The 14,081-nt window shown below is 44.2% G+C and overlaps 2 protein-coding genes across 3 annotated transcripts in view; one reads left to right on the top strand and one right to left on the bottom strand.

Moving 5' to 3' along the window:
• Positions 1-4,294, top strand: part of LOC135509028 (ras-related protein Rab-31-like) — a 235,218-nt gene extending 230,924 nt beyond the window's left edge. The window contains exons 5-7 of the mRNA XM_064929322.1: positions 12-118; positions 1,260-1,369; positions 3,657-4,294. Of these exons, the coding sequence (XP_064785394.1) occupies positions 12-118; positions 1,260-1,369; positions 3,657-3,748 (309 nt within the window). The 3' untranslated portion in view covers positions 3,749-4,294. The remainder of the gene's footprint in view (positions 1-11; positions 119-1,259; positions 1,370-3,656) is intronic.
• LOC135508967 (band 4.1-like protein 3) overlaps positions 1-14,081 on the bottom strand; it is a 180,370-nt gene that overhangs the window by 61,734 nt on the left and 104,555 nt on the right. The gene's annotated exons all lie outside the window — the stretch shown is intronic.

Raw genomic sequence — 14,081 nt, forward strand, 5'->3', positions numbered from 1 at the left:
CTGTCCGTCAGGACTCTTTCCAGACACTGAAGAAATGGGTGAAGGAGTTGAAGGAGCACGGTCCTGAGGACATCATTGTAGCCTTGGCAGGGAACAAGAAAGATTTGGGGGACATCAGGTATCATCAGTCCTTCACCGCTTCTGTCGAACTGTGTTTTAAAGGCTAACGTTGTCATGGAAACCCTGTTGATTGGTCGCCATGGTGTTGTGTGTTACTATTGTTGGGACTCTGCAATAGAACTCTGCTCTGTAGGTCATAAGAACCATTTGATTGACAGGATCTCGATGTCCACCTTTGTTACATTTATGACTAGGAAGTATTAGCCTAGGTACCAGTTAAATTATATTCTGAGCTGACATTCACACAAGGGTGTAACCTCACCACCACCAGGTTAAAGGCTGTTTGTTATGGGAGCCCTGTTGATGAGCCACCACCACCAGGTTAAAGACTGTTTGTTATGGAAGCCCTGTTGATGAGTCACCACCACCAGGTTAAAGGCTGTTTGTTATGGAAGCCCTGTTGATGAGCCACCACCACCAGGTTAAAGGCTGTTTGTTATGGAAGCCCTGTTGATGAGCCACCACCACCAGGTTAAAGGCTGTTTGTTATGGAAGCCCTGTTGATGAGTCACCACCAGGTTAAAGGCTGTTATGGAAGCCCTGTTGATGAGTCACCACCCCCAGGTTAAAGGCTGTTTGTTATGGAAGCCCTGTTGATGAGCCACCACCACCAGGTTAAAGGCTGTTTGTTATGGAAGCCCTGTTGATGAGCCACCGCCACCAGGTTAAAGGCTGTTTGTTATGGAAGCCCTGTTGATGAGCCACCACCACCAGGTTAAAGGCTGTTTGTTATGGAAGCCCTGTTGATGAGTCACCACCACCAGGTTAAAGGCTGTTTGTTATGGAAGCCCTGTTGATGAGTCACCACCACCAGGTTAAAGGCTGTTTGTTATGGAAGCCCTGTTGATGAGTCACCACCACCAGGTTAAAGGCTGTTTGTTATGGAAGCCCTGTTGATGAGTCACCACCACCAGGTTAAAGGCTGTTTGTTATGGAAGCCCTGTTGATGAGTCACCACCACCAGGTTAAAGGCTGTTTGTTATGGAAGCCCTGTTGATGAGTCACCACCACCAGGTTAAAGGCTGTTTGTTATGGAAGCCCTGTTGATGAGTCACCACCACCAGGTTAAAGGCTGTTTGTTATGGAAGCCCTGTTGATGAGTCAACCCAAGCTGTAGTTTATACTATCTCTTTTAACAGGGAAGTTCCTATGAAGGAAGCTAAGGACTTTGCTGAGTCTATTGCAGCAATCTTCATGGAGACCAGCGCCAGAAACGCTGTCAATGTGGAGGAGCTCTTTCAGAAGATCAGTAAGTGTTTTACTGTAGAGTTTATGTTGGCGTGGTGGTTCGTTCCATACGACCACATCAAACACTGTTTCGTTTGTTTTATCTTTGAATTGTTATGCAATATGTTCCATGGGTCGGCAGGGTAGCCTAGTGGTTAGGTAGGTGGAGGGGCGGGGCGAGGTAGCCTAGTGGTTAGGGAGTGGAGGGGCGGGAGGTAGCCTAGTGGTTAGAGTGTGGAGGGGCGGGGCGGGAGGTAGCCTAGTGCGGGTTAGAGTGGGAGGCCAGGAGTGCAGCCTATGGTTAGAGTGGAGGGGCAGGAGTAAGCCTAAAGGTTAGAGTGGAGGGTCACAGGGTAGCCCTAGTGTTAGAGTGGAGGGGCGGCAGGTTGCATAGTGGTTAGAGTGGAGGGCGGCAGGTTGCATAGTGGTTAGAGTGGAGGGCGGGAGGTAGCCTAGCGGTTAGAGTGGAGGGGTGGCAGGGTGGCCTAGTGGTTAGAGTGGAGGGGCGGCAGGTTGCATAGTGGTTAGAGTGGAGGGGCGGTAAGGGAGGTAGCCTAGTGGTTAGGAGGGAGGGGGGCAGGGTGGCCTAGTGGTTAGGAGTGGAGGCGGGAGGTAGCCCTAGTGGTTGGGAGTGGAGGGGGTCGGCAGGGTGGCCTAGTGGTTAGAGTGGAGGGGTGGGAGGTAGCCTAGTGGTTAGAGTGTAGAGGAGGCAGGGTATCCTAGTGGTTAGAGTGTAGAGGAGGCAGGGTAGCCTAGTGGTTAGAGTGTAGAGGTGGCAGGTAGCCTAGTGGTTAGAGTGGAGGGTCGGCAGGGTGGCCTAGTGGTTAGAGTGGAGGGCGGCAGGGTGGCCTAGTGGTTAGAGTGGAGGGGCGGGAGGTAGCCTAGTGGTTAGAGTGGAGGGGGGCGGCAGGGTGGCCTAGTGGTTAGAGTGGAGGGGCGGGAGGTAGCCTAGTGGTTAGAGTGTAGGGGCGGCAGGGTAGCCTAGTGGTTAGAGGGGAGGGGCGGCAGGTAGCCTAGTGGTTAGAGTGGAGGGTCGGCAGGGTAGCCTAGTGGTTAGAGGGGAGGGTCGGCAGGGTAGCCTAGTGGTTAGAGGGGAGGGGCGGCAGGGTGGCCTAGTGATTAAAGTGGAGGGGCGGCAGGGTGGCCTAGTGGTTAGATTGTTGGACTAGTAACCGAAAGGTTGCCAGATCGAATTCCCGAATTGACAAGGTAAAAAATCTGTCGTTCTGCTCCTGAACAGGCAGTTAACCCACTGTTCCTAGGCCCGTCATTGAAAATAAGAATTTGTTCTTAACTGACTTGCCTAGTTAAATAAAGGTACAATTTAAAATAAAATAAAGTCACTAAACTAAAGCATCCCTCGTGAATGTCTTTTGATGTGTGTTTGTTGTAGACATTAGAACATTCCATTCAACCTCGTCAGACAGAGTAGCACCATTCAGTAGCATCTCTCTTAGGGACAAATCTGAACTTCCACTTCATTCAGTACAGTGTCTGTTAGCATCTCTGTTAGGGACAAATCTGAACTTCCACTTCATTCAGTACAGTGTCTGTTAGCATCTCTGTTAGGGACAAATCTGAACTTCCACTTCATTCAGTACAGTGCCTGTTAGCATCTCTGTTAGGGACAAATCTGAACTTCTACTTCATTCAGTACAGTGTCTGTTAGCATCTCTGTTAGGGACAAATCTGAACTTCCACTTCATTCAGTACAGTGCCTGTTAGCATCTCTGTTAGGGACAAATCTGAACTTCTACTTCATTCAGTACAGTGTCTGTTAGCATCTCTGTTCGGGACAAATCTGAACATCCACTTCATTCAGTACAGTGTCTGTTAGCATCTCTGTTAGGGACAAATCTGAACTTCCACTTCATTCAGTACAGTGTCTGTTAGCATCTCTGTTCGGGACAAATCTGAACTTCCACTTCATTCAGTACAGTGCCTGTTAGCATCTCTGTTCGGGACAAATCTGAACTTCCACTTCATTCAGTACAGTGTCTGTTAGCATCTCTGTTCGGGACAAATCTGAACTTCTACTTCATTCAGATTTTCACTTAAAGTGAAAGTTAAGATTCACCACTTAAAGGGATAGTGTGAGATCTTGGCAATTAAGCCATTTTTTTCTACATACCCAGAGTCAAATGAACTCATGGATACCATTTGTATGTCTCTGTGTGCCGTTTGAAAGGAAGGTCTCTCCTGGAGCCATTGCTTACGCCAGTTACTCCAGAAACGACCTCAACTCCCTTCAACACTGCACCTGGTTGTTTCAACTGCACCTTCAAAACTTATCCTGTGTTGTGTTTCAGGTAAACAGATTCCGCCTCTGGAGAATCCAGACGTTGACAGCAACGAGTCCTTCAAGATAACCCGGCATCCTTCTAACAAACTCTGCTGCTAGTAAGACTACTGCTGAGTCCCAAATAGACCCCGAGCACCCTACCCTCGCCTAGACCATAGCACCCTACCCCCCCCCCAACACAGAGTCACTGCTCTCGATTGGACAGGTGAATGATCCACCGATCTAGCTTATCTGACATCTTGGATCTACATGAAAGTGAGTAAGGAGTCGGTTCAGAATTCAGCATCAGATTTGCCAGTGAGATTATCACTGTCCTTGGTTACACACACACACACAGCTGCATGGGATCACAGGGTCCACAATGCAACATTGTAATACACTGCTGCGTGGATTCAACTACTCATTGTCCACGTCCACACAGTCCACCATGCATATACAGTGCATTGGTCTCAGGGGAGAGGAGGAGGACAACATGGCTTTGGCTCGTGATAGATCAGACCCTCTCACCTGTAGCATAGTAACGAGCATTCCAGGACCAGAAACCACCCCTATAACCCATAGAAAGATGCAGTAACCCATAGAAAGATGCAGTAACCCATAGAAAGATGCAGTAACCCATAGAAAGATGCAGTAACCCATAGAAAGATGCAGTAACCCATATAAGGATACAGTAACCCATAGAAAGATGCAGTAACCCATAGAAAGATGCAGTAACCCATAGAAAGATGCAGTAACCCATAGAAAGATGCAGTAACCCATAGAAAGATGCAGTAACCCATAGAAAGATGCAGTAACCCATAGAAAGATGCAGTAACCCATAGAAAGATGCAGTAACCCATAGAAAGATGCAGTAACCCATAGAAAGATGCAGTAACCCATAGAAAGATACAGTAACCCATATAAGGATACAGTAGGTATTGCTTATACCTATCCAATCCTCCTCTCAGATTGACTCCAGTGCCTTGGTAAGGTGTGTTGTTAAGTGTCGTTTCTGGACTGGGCCTGTGTGTGCTGACTCAGGAGGGGAACCAGTTTGTCGCCCTCTAGTGTTTTTGGTTAGAGATTAACATCAGAAAATGGATCCTGAAGTTAAACACAATTTAAAGGAGAACTGCACTTCCTGATTTGGTCACGTTTTTCCATCAATTCTCATTAAGAAATGCTAGCGGCCATGACTGAAGGTAAACAAACTGCTGTCACAAAGTTGGAAGCATAGAATCGTGTAGAATGTCATTGTATGCTGTAGTGTTAAGATTTCCCTTCACTGGAACTAAGGGGCCTGAACCATGAAAAACAGACCCAGACCATTATTCCTCCTCCGCCAAACTTTACAGTTGACACTATGCATTGGGTCAGGTAGCGTTCTCCTGGCATCCGCCAAACCCAGATTAGTCCGTTGGACTGCCAGATGGTGAAGCTTGATTCATCACCCCAGAAAATGCGTTTCCACTGCTCCAGAGTTCAATGGCGTCAAGCTTTACACCACTTCAGCCGACGCTTGGCATTGATCTATGATCATAGGTTTCTGTGCGTCTGCAAAAAAGGGGGCATGAATTGTTGACGTTATTGTAATCCAAACCCTCAAGTAAAGTCATGACTCAGTCATTTACCAAACTCTTGTTTTGGACGAGACTGACCTTACGACCAAAAAATATTATATTTTAAACATTGTAGTCAGTTTTGATTTTTTTTTTTTTTTGAAATGAGAGATTCTGACTCATAGTGATGTCACAAAGGCTGTTTTAAAAATGGAGGGATTAGTTCTAAGGGGCAGTTGACCTTTAAAAAAAATCAATAGACACAGAGACTTTTATACATGGTAGGTGTACGCATACTGGGATATGTTTTTAATTCATATTCAGCAGCACAATAAAAAAAAAAAAACATTTTAATCCTGAAAATCGAAACATGTTAGTAGATCTCATCTCTAACGCGCTGAACATGAACATTTGGATAAATTTGGATAAATTGCACAAATATTGAATAATCTAGTTGAGTTTAATGACGTTTCATAAAATGACTAGAGATTACGTTCTGAATGTTTATACGATATAGAGATTACAATCAAAATTCTCATTAACCGAATATGCAGTCAACAGTTGAGCAGATCCAGTGATTGCATTGTTGCCTTGTGGCTCCGGGAATCGCGTAGATCGATAGATAGAATCCCTTTGTGGCTGCCGATATCGATTGCATGAATTTCTCGCCAACCGTTGTCTTTTTCCCAACGAATGCTGGTATAGAATATGTAATTTGATAATGTATAAGGCGTTCAAAATGTGTTTGAAGGACGAAGTAGCATGTATTCGAATACCTGAATTGCCATGTCTTATTTTTTTGTTTGTTGCTATGTTATAATTATCATCCATATGTTGTCATTATTATGTAATATTGACCAACTACTGAAAAGGGACCACTATCACAATAAATACAACTATTGACAACTATCATTTTATTTACTGATTTATCGGTGGACTAACTACTGTATCTGTGAGGTAATACAGCCTCTTCGACTCCAACCACTCGGGAGGGGATTTTAAATCCTCTTTTTGTAATCGGGATTTTAAAGTGGCACTTTTATGTAGCTAGTTCCTGCACTTTCTCATGAAAAACAATGATACAGTATTAATGACGACATTTGATGACTACATTCCCTAACAACGCCACACCAATGCGGTGTTGGTAATAGCTGAATTGCCGTAAAGTAGACCTAGTTAAAAGGATGTGTCGAACTGTACAACAGATGTACCGTTTGAAAGTAAGAAGCTGAGTTAACAGCAACAGTCATTGCGGATCGAAGCAGTGCCATATGTTTTGGATTTTTTTTTTTTTAAATAAATGTACTTTGTGGGAAGATACTATAGATGAGACAACAACAAAAAACAAAACAATTTCGATATTTTGTTTCTATTTGGGTTGTGTACCATGTTGGACATTTGTCTGTGTACAGTGATATACACACACACAGACGTGTTAGCTCACAATACTGAGACGTAGTATTCTGTACAAACTTGACAAATATCAAGTGTCCAAGTGTGGCATCAATAAAACTACACTTGGACACTTCCCGGCCTGAGGTTGCCTGTAACCATTTATACGTACAGGCCATTCTGCAATGCAAACAAGTGCCTTTGTTTTCCCTCTGTAGACCAAATCTAATATGACATTTATTATTCATGTAATTATTATTAATAGTTTAAATTGTTATTTTGTGTGTACTTGACTCAAGTTATTCCCTTTTCTATAACACAGTAACATTTTATATATTATTAATCTGTCTGGTAATAAAGTGGTATTACTTGTTTTTTCTCTTGGTTCTTTATCTCGTTTGTTTCTGTTGTGTTGTCGCCTCCGTAGAATGACAAGTGTAAAAGTTGTTACTATCCCTCTGATCCACAAATGGACTGTTTCCCCATACTATATATCTACAGTACCAGTCAAAAGTTTGGACACACCGACTCATTCCACTTTTTTTTTTCCTTTTTTTCTCTCTCTACTATTTTCTACATTGTAGAATAATAGTGAAGATATCAAAACTATGAAATAACACATTTGGAATCATGTAGTAACCAAAAAAAAAAAGTGTTCAACAAATCAAAATATATTTGAGATTCTTCAAAGTAGCCACCCTTTGCCTTGACGACAGCTTTGCAGACTCTTGGCATTCTCTCAACCAGTTTCATGAGGTAGTCACCTGGAATGCATTTCAATTAACAGGTGTGCCTTATTAAATGTTAATCCAGGCTGAATCACATCCGGCCGTGATTTAGAGTCTCATAGGGTGGCACACAATTGGCCCAGCATCGTCCGGGTTTGGCCGTCATTCTCAATAAGAATGTGTTCTTAACTGACTTGCCTAGTCAAATAAATGTTAAATAAAAATTATAGAAAAAATTAAATGTGTGGAATTTCTTTCCTTAATGCGTTTGAGCCAATCAGTTGTGTTGTGACAAGGTAGGGGTGGTATACAGAAGATAGTCCATATTATGCCAAGAACAGCTCAAATAAGCAAAGATATATATATATATTTTTTTATGTATTTGATGTACTTTATTTAACCAGGTAGGCAAGTTGAGAACAAGTTCTCATTTACAATTGCGACCTGGCCAAGATAAAGCAAAGCAGTTCGACACATACAACGACACAGAATTACACATGGAGCAAAACAAACATACAGTCAATAATACAGTATAAACAAGTCTATATACGATGTGAGCAAATGAGGTGAGATGAGGGAGGTAAAGGCAAAAAAAGGCCATGGTGGCAAAGTGAATACAATATAGCAAGTAAAACACTGGAATGGTAGATTTGGAATGGAAGAATGTGCAAAGTAGAAATAAAAAATAATAGGTGCAAAGGAGCAAAATAAATAAATAAAATAAATACAGTAGGGAAAGAGGTAATTGTTTGGGCTAAAATATAGGTGGGCTATGTACAGGTGCAGTAATCTGTGAGCTGCTCTGACAGTTGGTGCTTAAAGCTAGTGAGGGAGATAAGTGTTTCCAGTTTCAGTGCTTTTTGTAGTTCGTTCCAGTCATTGGCAGCAGAGAACTGGAAGGAGAGGCGGCCAAAGAAAGAATTGGTTTTGGGGGGACTAGAGAGATATACCTGCTGGAGCATGTGCTACAGGTGGGAGATGCTATGGTGACCAAGCGAGTTGAGATAAGGGTGACTTTACCTAGCAGGGTCTTGTAGATGACATGGAGCCAGTGGGTTTGGCGACGAGTATGAAGCGAGGGCCAGCCAACGAGAGCGTACAGGTCGCAATGGTGGGTAGTATATGGGGCTTTGGTGACAAAACGGATTGCACTGTGATAGACTGCATCCAATTTGTTGAGTAGGGTATTGGAGGCTATTTTGTAAATGACATCGCCGAAGTCGAGGATTGGTAGGATGGTCAGTTTTACAAGGGTATGTTTGGCAGCATGAGTGAAGGATGCTTTTTTGCAAAATAGGAAGCCAATTCTAGATTTAACTTTGGATTGGAGATATTTGATATGGGTCTGGAAGGAAAGTTTACAGTCTAACCAGATACCTAAGTATTTGTAGTTGTCCACGTATTCTAAATCAGAGCCGTCCAGAGTAGTGATGTTGGACATGCGGGTAGGTGCGGGTAGCGATCGGTTGAAGAGCATGCATTTAGTTTTACTTGTATTTAAGAGCAATTGGAGGCCACGGAAGGAGAGTTGTATGGCATTGAAGCTTGCCTGGAGGGTTGTTAACACAGTGTCCAAAGAAGGGCCGGAAGTATACAGAATGGTGTCGTCTGCGTAAAGGTGGATCAGAGACTCACCAGCAGCAAGAGCGACCTCATTGATGTATACAGAGAAGAGAGTCGGTCCAAGAATTGAACCCTGTGGCACCCCCATAGAGACTGCCAGAGGTCCGGACAGCAGACCCTCCGATTTGATACACTGAACTCTGTCAGAGAAGTAGTTGGTGAACCAGGCGAGGCAATCATTTGAGAAACCAAGGCTGTCGAGTTTGCCGATGAGGATGTGGTGATTGACAGAGTCGAAAGCCTTGGCCAGATCAATGAACACGGCTGCACAGTAATGTTTCTTATCGATGGCGGTTAAGATATCGTTTAGGACCTTGAGTGTGGCTGAGGTGCACCCATGACCAGCTCTGAAACCAGATTGCATAGCAGAGAAGGTATGGTGAGATTCGAAATGGTCGGTAATCTGTTTGTTGACTTGGCTTTCGAAGACCTTAGAAAGGCATGGTAGGATAGATATAGGTCTGTAGCAGTTTGGGTCAAGAGTGTCCCCCCTTTGAAGAGGGGGATGACCGCAGCTGCTTTCCAATCTTTGGGGATCTCAGACGACACGAAAGAGAGGTTGAACAGGCTAGTAATAGAGGTGGCAACAATTTCGGCAGATAATTTTAGAAAGAAAGGGTCCAGATTGTCTAGCCCGGCTGATTTGTAGGAGTCCAGATTTTGCAGCTCTTTCAGAACATCAGCTGAACGGATTTGGGAGAAGGAGAAATGGGGAAGGCTTGGGCGAGTTGCTGTGGGGGGTGCAGTGCTGTTGACCGGGGTAGGAGTAGCCAGGTGGAAAGAATGGCCAGCTGTAGAAAAATGCTTATTGAAATTCTCAATAATGGTGGATTTATCAGTGGTGACAGTGTTTCCTATCTTCAGTGCAGTGGGCAGCTGGGAGGAGGTGTCCTTATTCTCCATGGACTTTACAGTGTCCCAGAACTTTTTTGAGTTAGTGTTGCAGGAAGCAAATTTCTGCTTGAAAAAGCTAGCCTTGGCTTTTCTAACTGCCTGTGTATAATGGTTTCTAGCTTCCCTGAACAGCTGCATGTTACGGGGGCTGTTCGATGCTTATGCAGAACGCCATAGGATGTTTTTGTGTTGGTTAAGGGCAGTCAGGTCTGGGGAGAACCAAGGGCTATATCGGTTCCTGGTTCTAAATTTCTTGAATGGGGCATGTTTATTTAAGATGGTTAGGAAGGCATTTAAAAAAAATATCCAGGCATCCTCTACTGACGGGATGAGATCAATATCCTTCCAGGATACCCCGGCCAGGTCGATTAGAAAGGCCTGCTCGCTGAAGTGTTTCAGGGAGCGTTTTACAGTGATGAGTGGGAGTCGTTTGACCACTGACCCATTACGGATGCAGGCAATGAGGCAGTGATCGCTGAGATCTTGGTTGAAGACAGCAGAGGTGTATTTAGAGGGCAAGTTGGTTAGGATGATATCTATGAGGGTGCCCGTGTTTAAGGCTTTGGGGAGGTACCTGGTAGGTTCATTGATAATTTGTGTGAGATTGAGGGCATCAAGTTTAGATTGTAGGATGGCTGGGGTGTTAAGCATGTTCCAGTTTAGGTCGCCTAGCAGCACGAGCTCTGAAGATAGATGGGGGGCAATCAGTTCACATATGGCAGCCTGGTGACAGCCTGGTGTCTACTGTGTTGGTTTCAGCCCCCTCTCACCTCCTGCCTGGTGTCTACTGTGTTGGTTTCAGCCCCCTCTTACCTCCTGCCTGGTGTCTACTGTGTTGGTTTCAGCCCCCTCTTACCTCCGGCCTGGTGTCTACTGTGTTGGTTTCAGCCCCCTCTTACCTCCTGCCTGGTGTCTACTGTATTGGTTTCAGCCCCCTCTAACCTCCTGCCTGGTGTCTACTGTATTGGTTTCAGCCCCCTCTAACCTCCTGCCTGGTGTCTACTGTATTGGTTTCAGCCCCCTCTTACCTCCTGCCTGGTGTCTACTGTGTTGGTTTCAGCCCCCTCTAACCTCCTGCCTGGTGTCTACTGTGTTGGTTTCAGCCCCCTCTTACCTCCTGCCTGGTGTCTACTGTGTTGGTTTCAGCCCCCTCTTACCTCCTGCCTGGTGTCTACTGTGTTGGTTTCAGCCCCCTCTCACCTCCTGCCTGGTGTCTACTGTGTTGGTTTCAGCCCCCTCTCACCTCCTGCCTGGTGTCTACTGTGTTGGTTTCAGCCCCCTCTTACCTCCTGCCTGGTGTCTACTGTATTGGTTTCAGCCCCCTCTAACCTCCTGCCTGGTGTCTACTGTGTTGGTTTCAGCCCCCTCTTACCTCCTGCCTGGTGTCTATTTTGTTGGTTTCAGCCCCCTCTTACCTCCTGCCTGGTGTCTACTGTGTTGGTTTCAGCCCCCTCTTACCTCCTGCCTGGTGTCTACTGTGTTGGTTTCAGCCCCCTCTCACCTCCTGCCTGGTGTCTACTGTGTTGGATTCAGCCCCCTCTAACCTCCTGCCTGGTGTCTACTGTGTTGGATTCAGCCCCCTCTAACCTCCTGCCTGGTGTCTACTGTGTTGGTTTCAGCCCCCTCTCACCTCCTGCCTGGTGTCTACTGTGTTGGTTTCAGCCCCCTCTTACCTCCTGCCTGGTGTCTACTGTATTGGTTTCATTTGACATTTTGATGTCAGAGTGCCTGGATGTTGCTTGGATCGGTTGCGACCTTTGCCAACCCACCTATAAATTAAACTAGGGGAAAGGCTGTTTGCAGTTATATGCGATTACACAGGGAATACGCATCTAACATCTAATAGGAAATGGTGGTGTCATTCATTTTGACACGTGTCGGATGCTATTTGAGAAACCAGAACAAGTGTAAAAACGATTTGTGAGTTAAATCGGTGTCATGTATCATGGCTCCAAGTGCAGTGAACTGTAAAATGATACATTGTATCTACCCACTGGACTGTCCGCTCTGCTCTGATTGGCTGTTTACATTAAGCTCAATTCAATTGGAATATATTTCCTGTTTTTTTTCTCTCTCTCTCCTGATTTGACAGTTGACATTTATCCCAAACATGTTGTAGGGAAAACAGTGAAATATTTCAACTTTATTTGACATTTTGACCGTTTTCAGCTAACTTTCTAAAATAGTCTGACATAACAGTATAACAACTGTTTAAGTAAATATTTGCTGCACGGTTAGCACCCTTGACCTTTCCCCTTATCCATAACCTCTCATTTTCAAGGAAACCAAAGCGTTTGTCTTAAGAGTTGAACCTATTCAGTGGAAGGTATTGGTCTCTGACCTTTAGGAATGCTGTAAATAGATGGGAAGATAAGGAGAGTGGAGCAGGCTCGGGTTTTCAGCCATGCTCTACTCCAGACTACCCTCCCTCTCAACAGTTTACACGTGCTCTTGACAGGGAAATCTGCCCCGCCGCTCTGTCAAGAAGATGGACTTAACCCTAGACGAGGCTCTCAAAAGGTCAGAAGAGAGAAAGGCAGAGTAGAGAGTGTTCTGGGTTTAAAGTTGTAAAACAAATGGGGTTTCATTTGGGCTCCTGAGAAGGTGCAGCGGTCTAAGACACTTCATCTCCGTCACTACAGACACCCTGGTTCGATTCCAGGCTGTGTCACAACCGGCCGTGTTTGGGAGGACCATAGGGCGGCGCACAATTGGCCCAGTGTCGTCCGGGTTTGGCCGTCATTGTAAATAAGAATTTGTTCTAAACTGACTTGCCTAGTTAAATACAGGTTATACACATTAATACAGAGAGAGAGAGAGAGAGAGAGAGAGAGAGAGAGAGAACAGGCATGCATGCACACACACTCTCCGCTTCAACACACACACACCCTTCTTACACATGCACAAGTTATTTTCTCAACCCCTTCCTTATATATATATATATATATATATATATAGTCATTGCTCTCAACACACACATATATCCAGAGAAGTATCCCTTAAACAATACAGTACTTGTAACCATGCCTACCAAAATACCCCATAAATCAAGTTTGCTGAAATAGCTCTATCAACAAACGAACCAATATGGCATTTAGACCTATCTGTAAACTACATATTTTTCCAGTTAGGATCTGTGGCAAAAAAAAAGTAGCCTACATGACTATTGCGTATTTGATTAACTAACTAACTTAATCAAGTCAGATTCAACAAAAATGAGTTTCTTATTAAAATTAGTGAAGACACAAACACGTGAACGCGCACTAGAATAGTAACCCATAGAAAGATGCGGTAACCCATAGAAAGATGCAGTAACCCATATAAGGATACAGTAACCCATATAAGGATACAGTAACCCATAGAAAGATGCAGTAACCCATAGAAAGATGCAGTAACCCATATAAGGATACAGTAACCCATATAAGGATACAGTAACCCATAGAAAGATGCAGTAACCCATAGAAAGATGCAGTAACCCATAGAAGGATACAGTAACCCATAGAAAGATACAGTAACCCATGGAAGGATACAGTAACCCATAGAAAGATACAGTAACCAATATAAGGATACAGTAACCCATAGAAAGATACAGTAACCCTTAGAAAGATGCAGTAACCCATAGAAGGATACAGTAACCCATAGAAAGATGCAGTAACCCATAGAAGGATACAGTAACCCATATATGGATGCAGTAACCCATATAAGGATACAGTAACCCATAGAAAGATGCAGTAACCCATAGAAAGATGCAGTAACCCATAGAAGGATGCAGTAACCCATAGAAAGATGCAGTAACCCATATAAGGATGCAGTAACCCATATAAGGATACAGTAACCCATAGAAAGATGCAGTAACCCATAGAAGGATACAGTAACCCCTAGAAGGATACAGTAACCCATAGAAAGATGCAGTAACCCATAGAAGGATGCAGTAACCCATAGAAAGATGCAGTAACCCATAGAAAGATGCGGTAACCCATAGAAAGATGCGGTAACCCATAGAAAGATGCAGTAACCCATATAAGGATGCAGTAACCCATATAAGGATACAGTAACCCATAGAAAGATGCAGTAACCCATAGAAAGATGCAGTAACCCATATAAGGATACAGTAACCCATATAAGGATACAGTAACCCATAGAAAGATGCAGTAACCCATAGAAAGATGCAGTAACCCATAGAAAGATGCAGTAACCCATAGAAGGATACAGTAACCCATAGAAAGATGCAGTAACCCATAGAAAGATACAGTAACC

This window comes from Oncorhynchus masou, chromosome 3 (assembly GCF_036934945.1).
Source record: "Oncorhynchus masou masou isolate Uvic2021 chromosome 3, UVic_Omas_1.1, whole genome shotgun sequence".
In the NCBI taxonomy this organism is placed as follows: domain Eukaryota; kingdom Metazoa; phylum Chordata; class Actinopteri; order Salmoniformes; family Salmonidae; genus Oncorhynchus; species Oncorhynchus masou.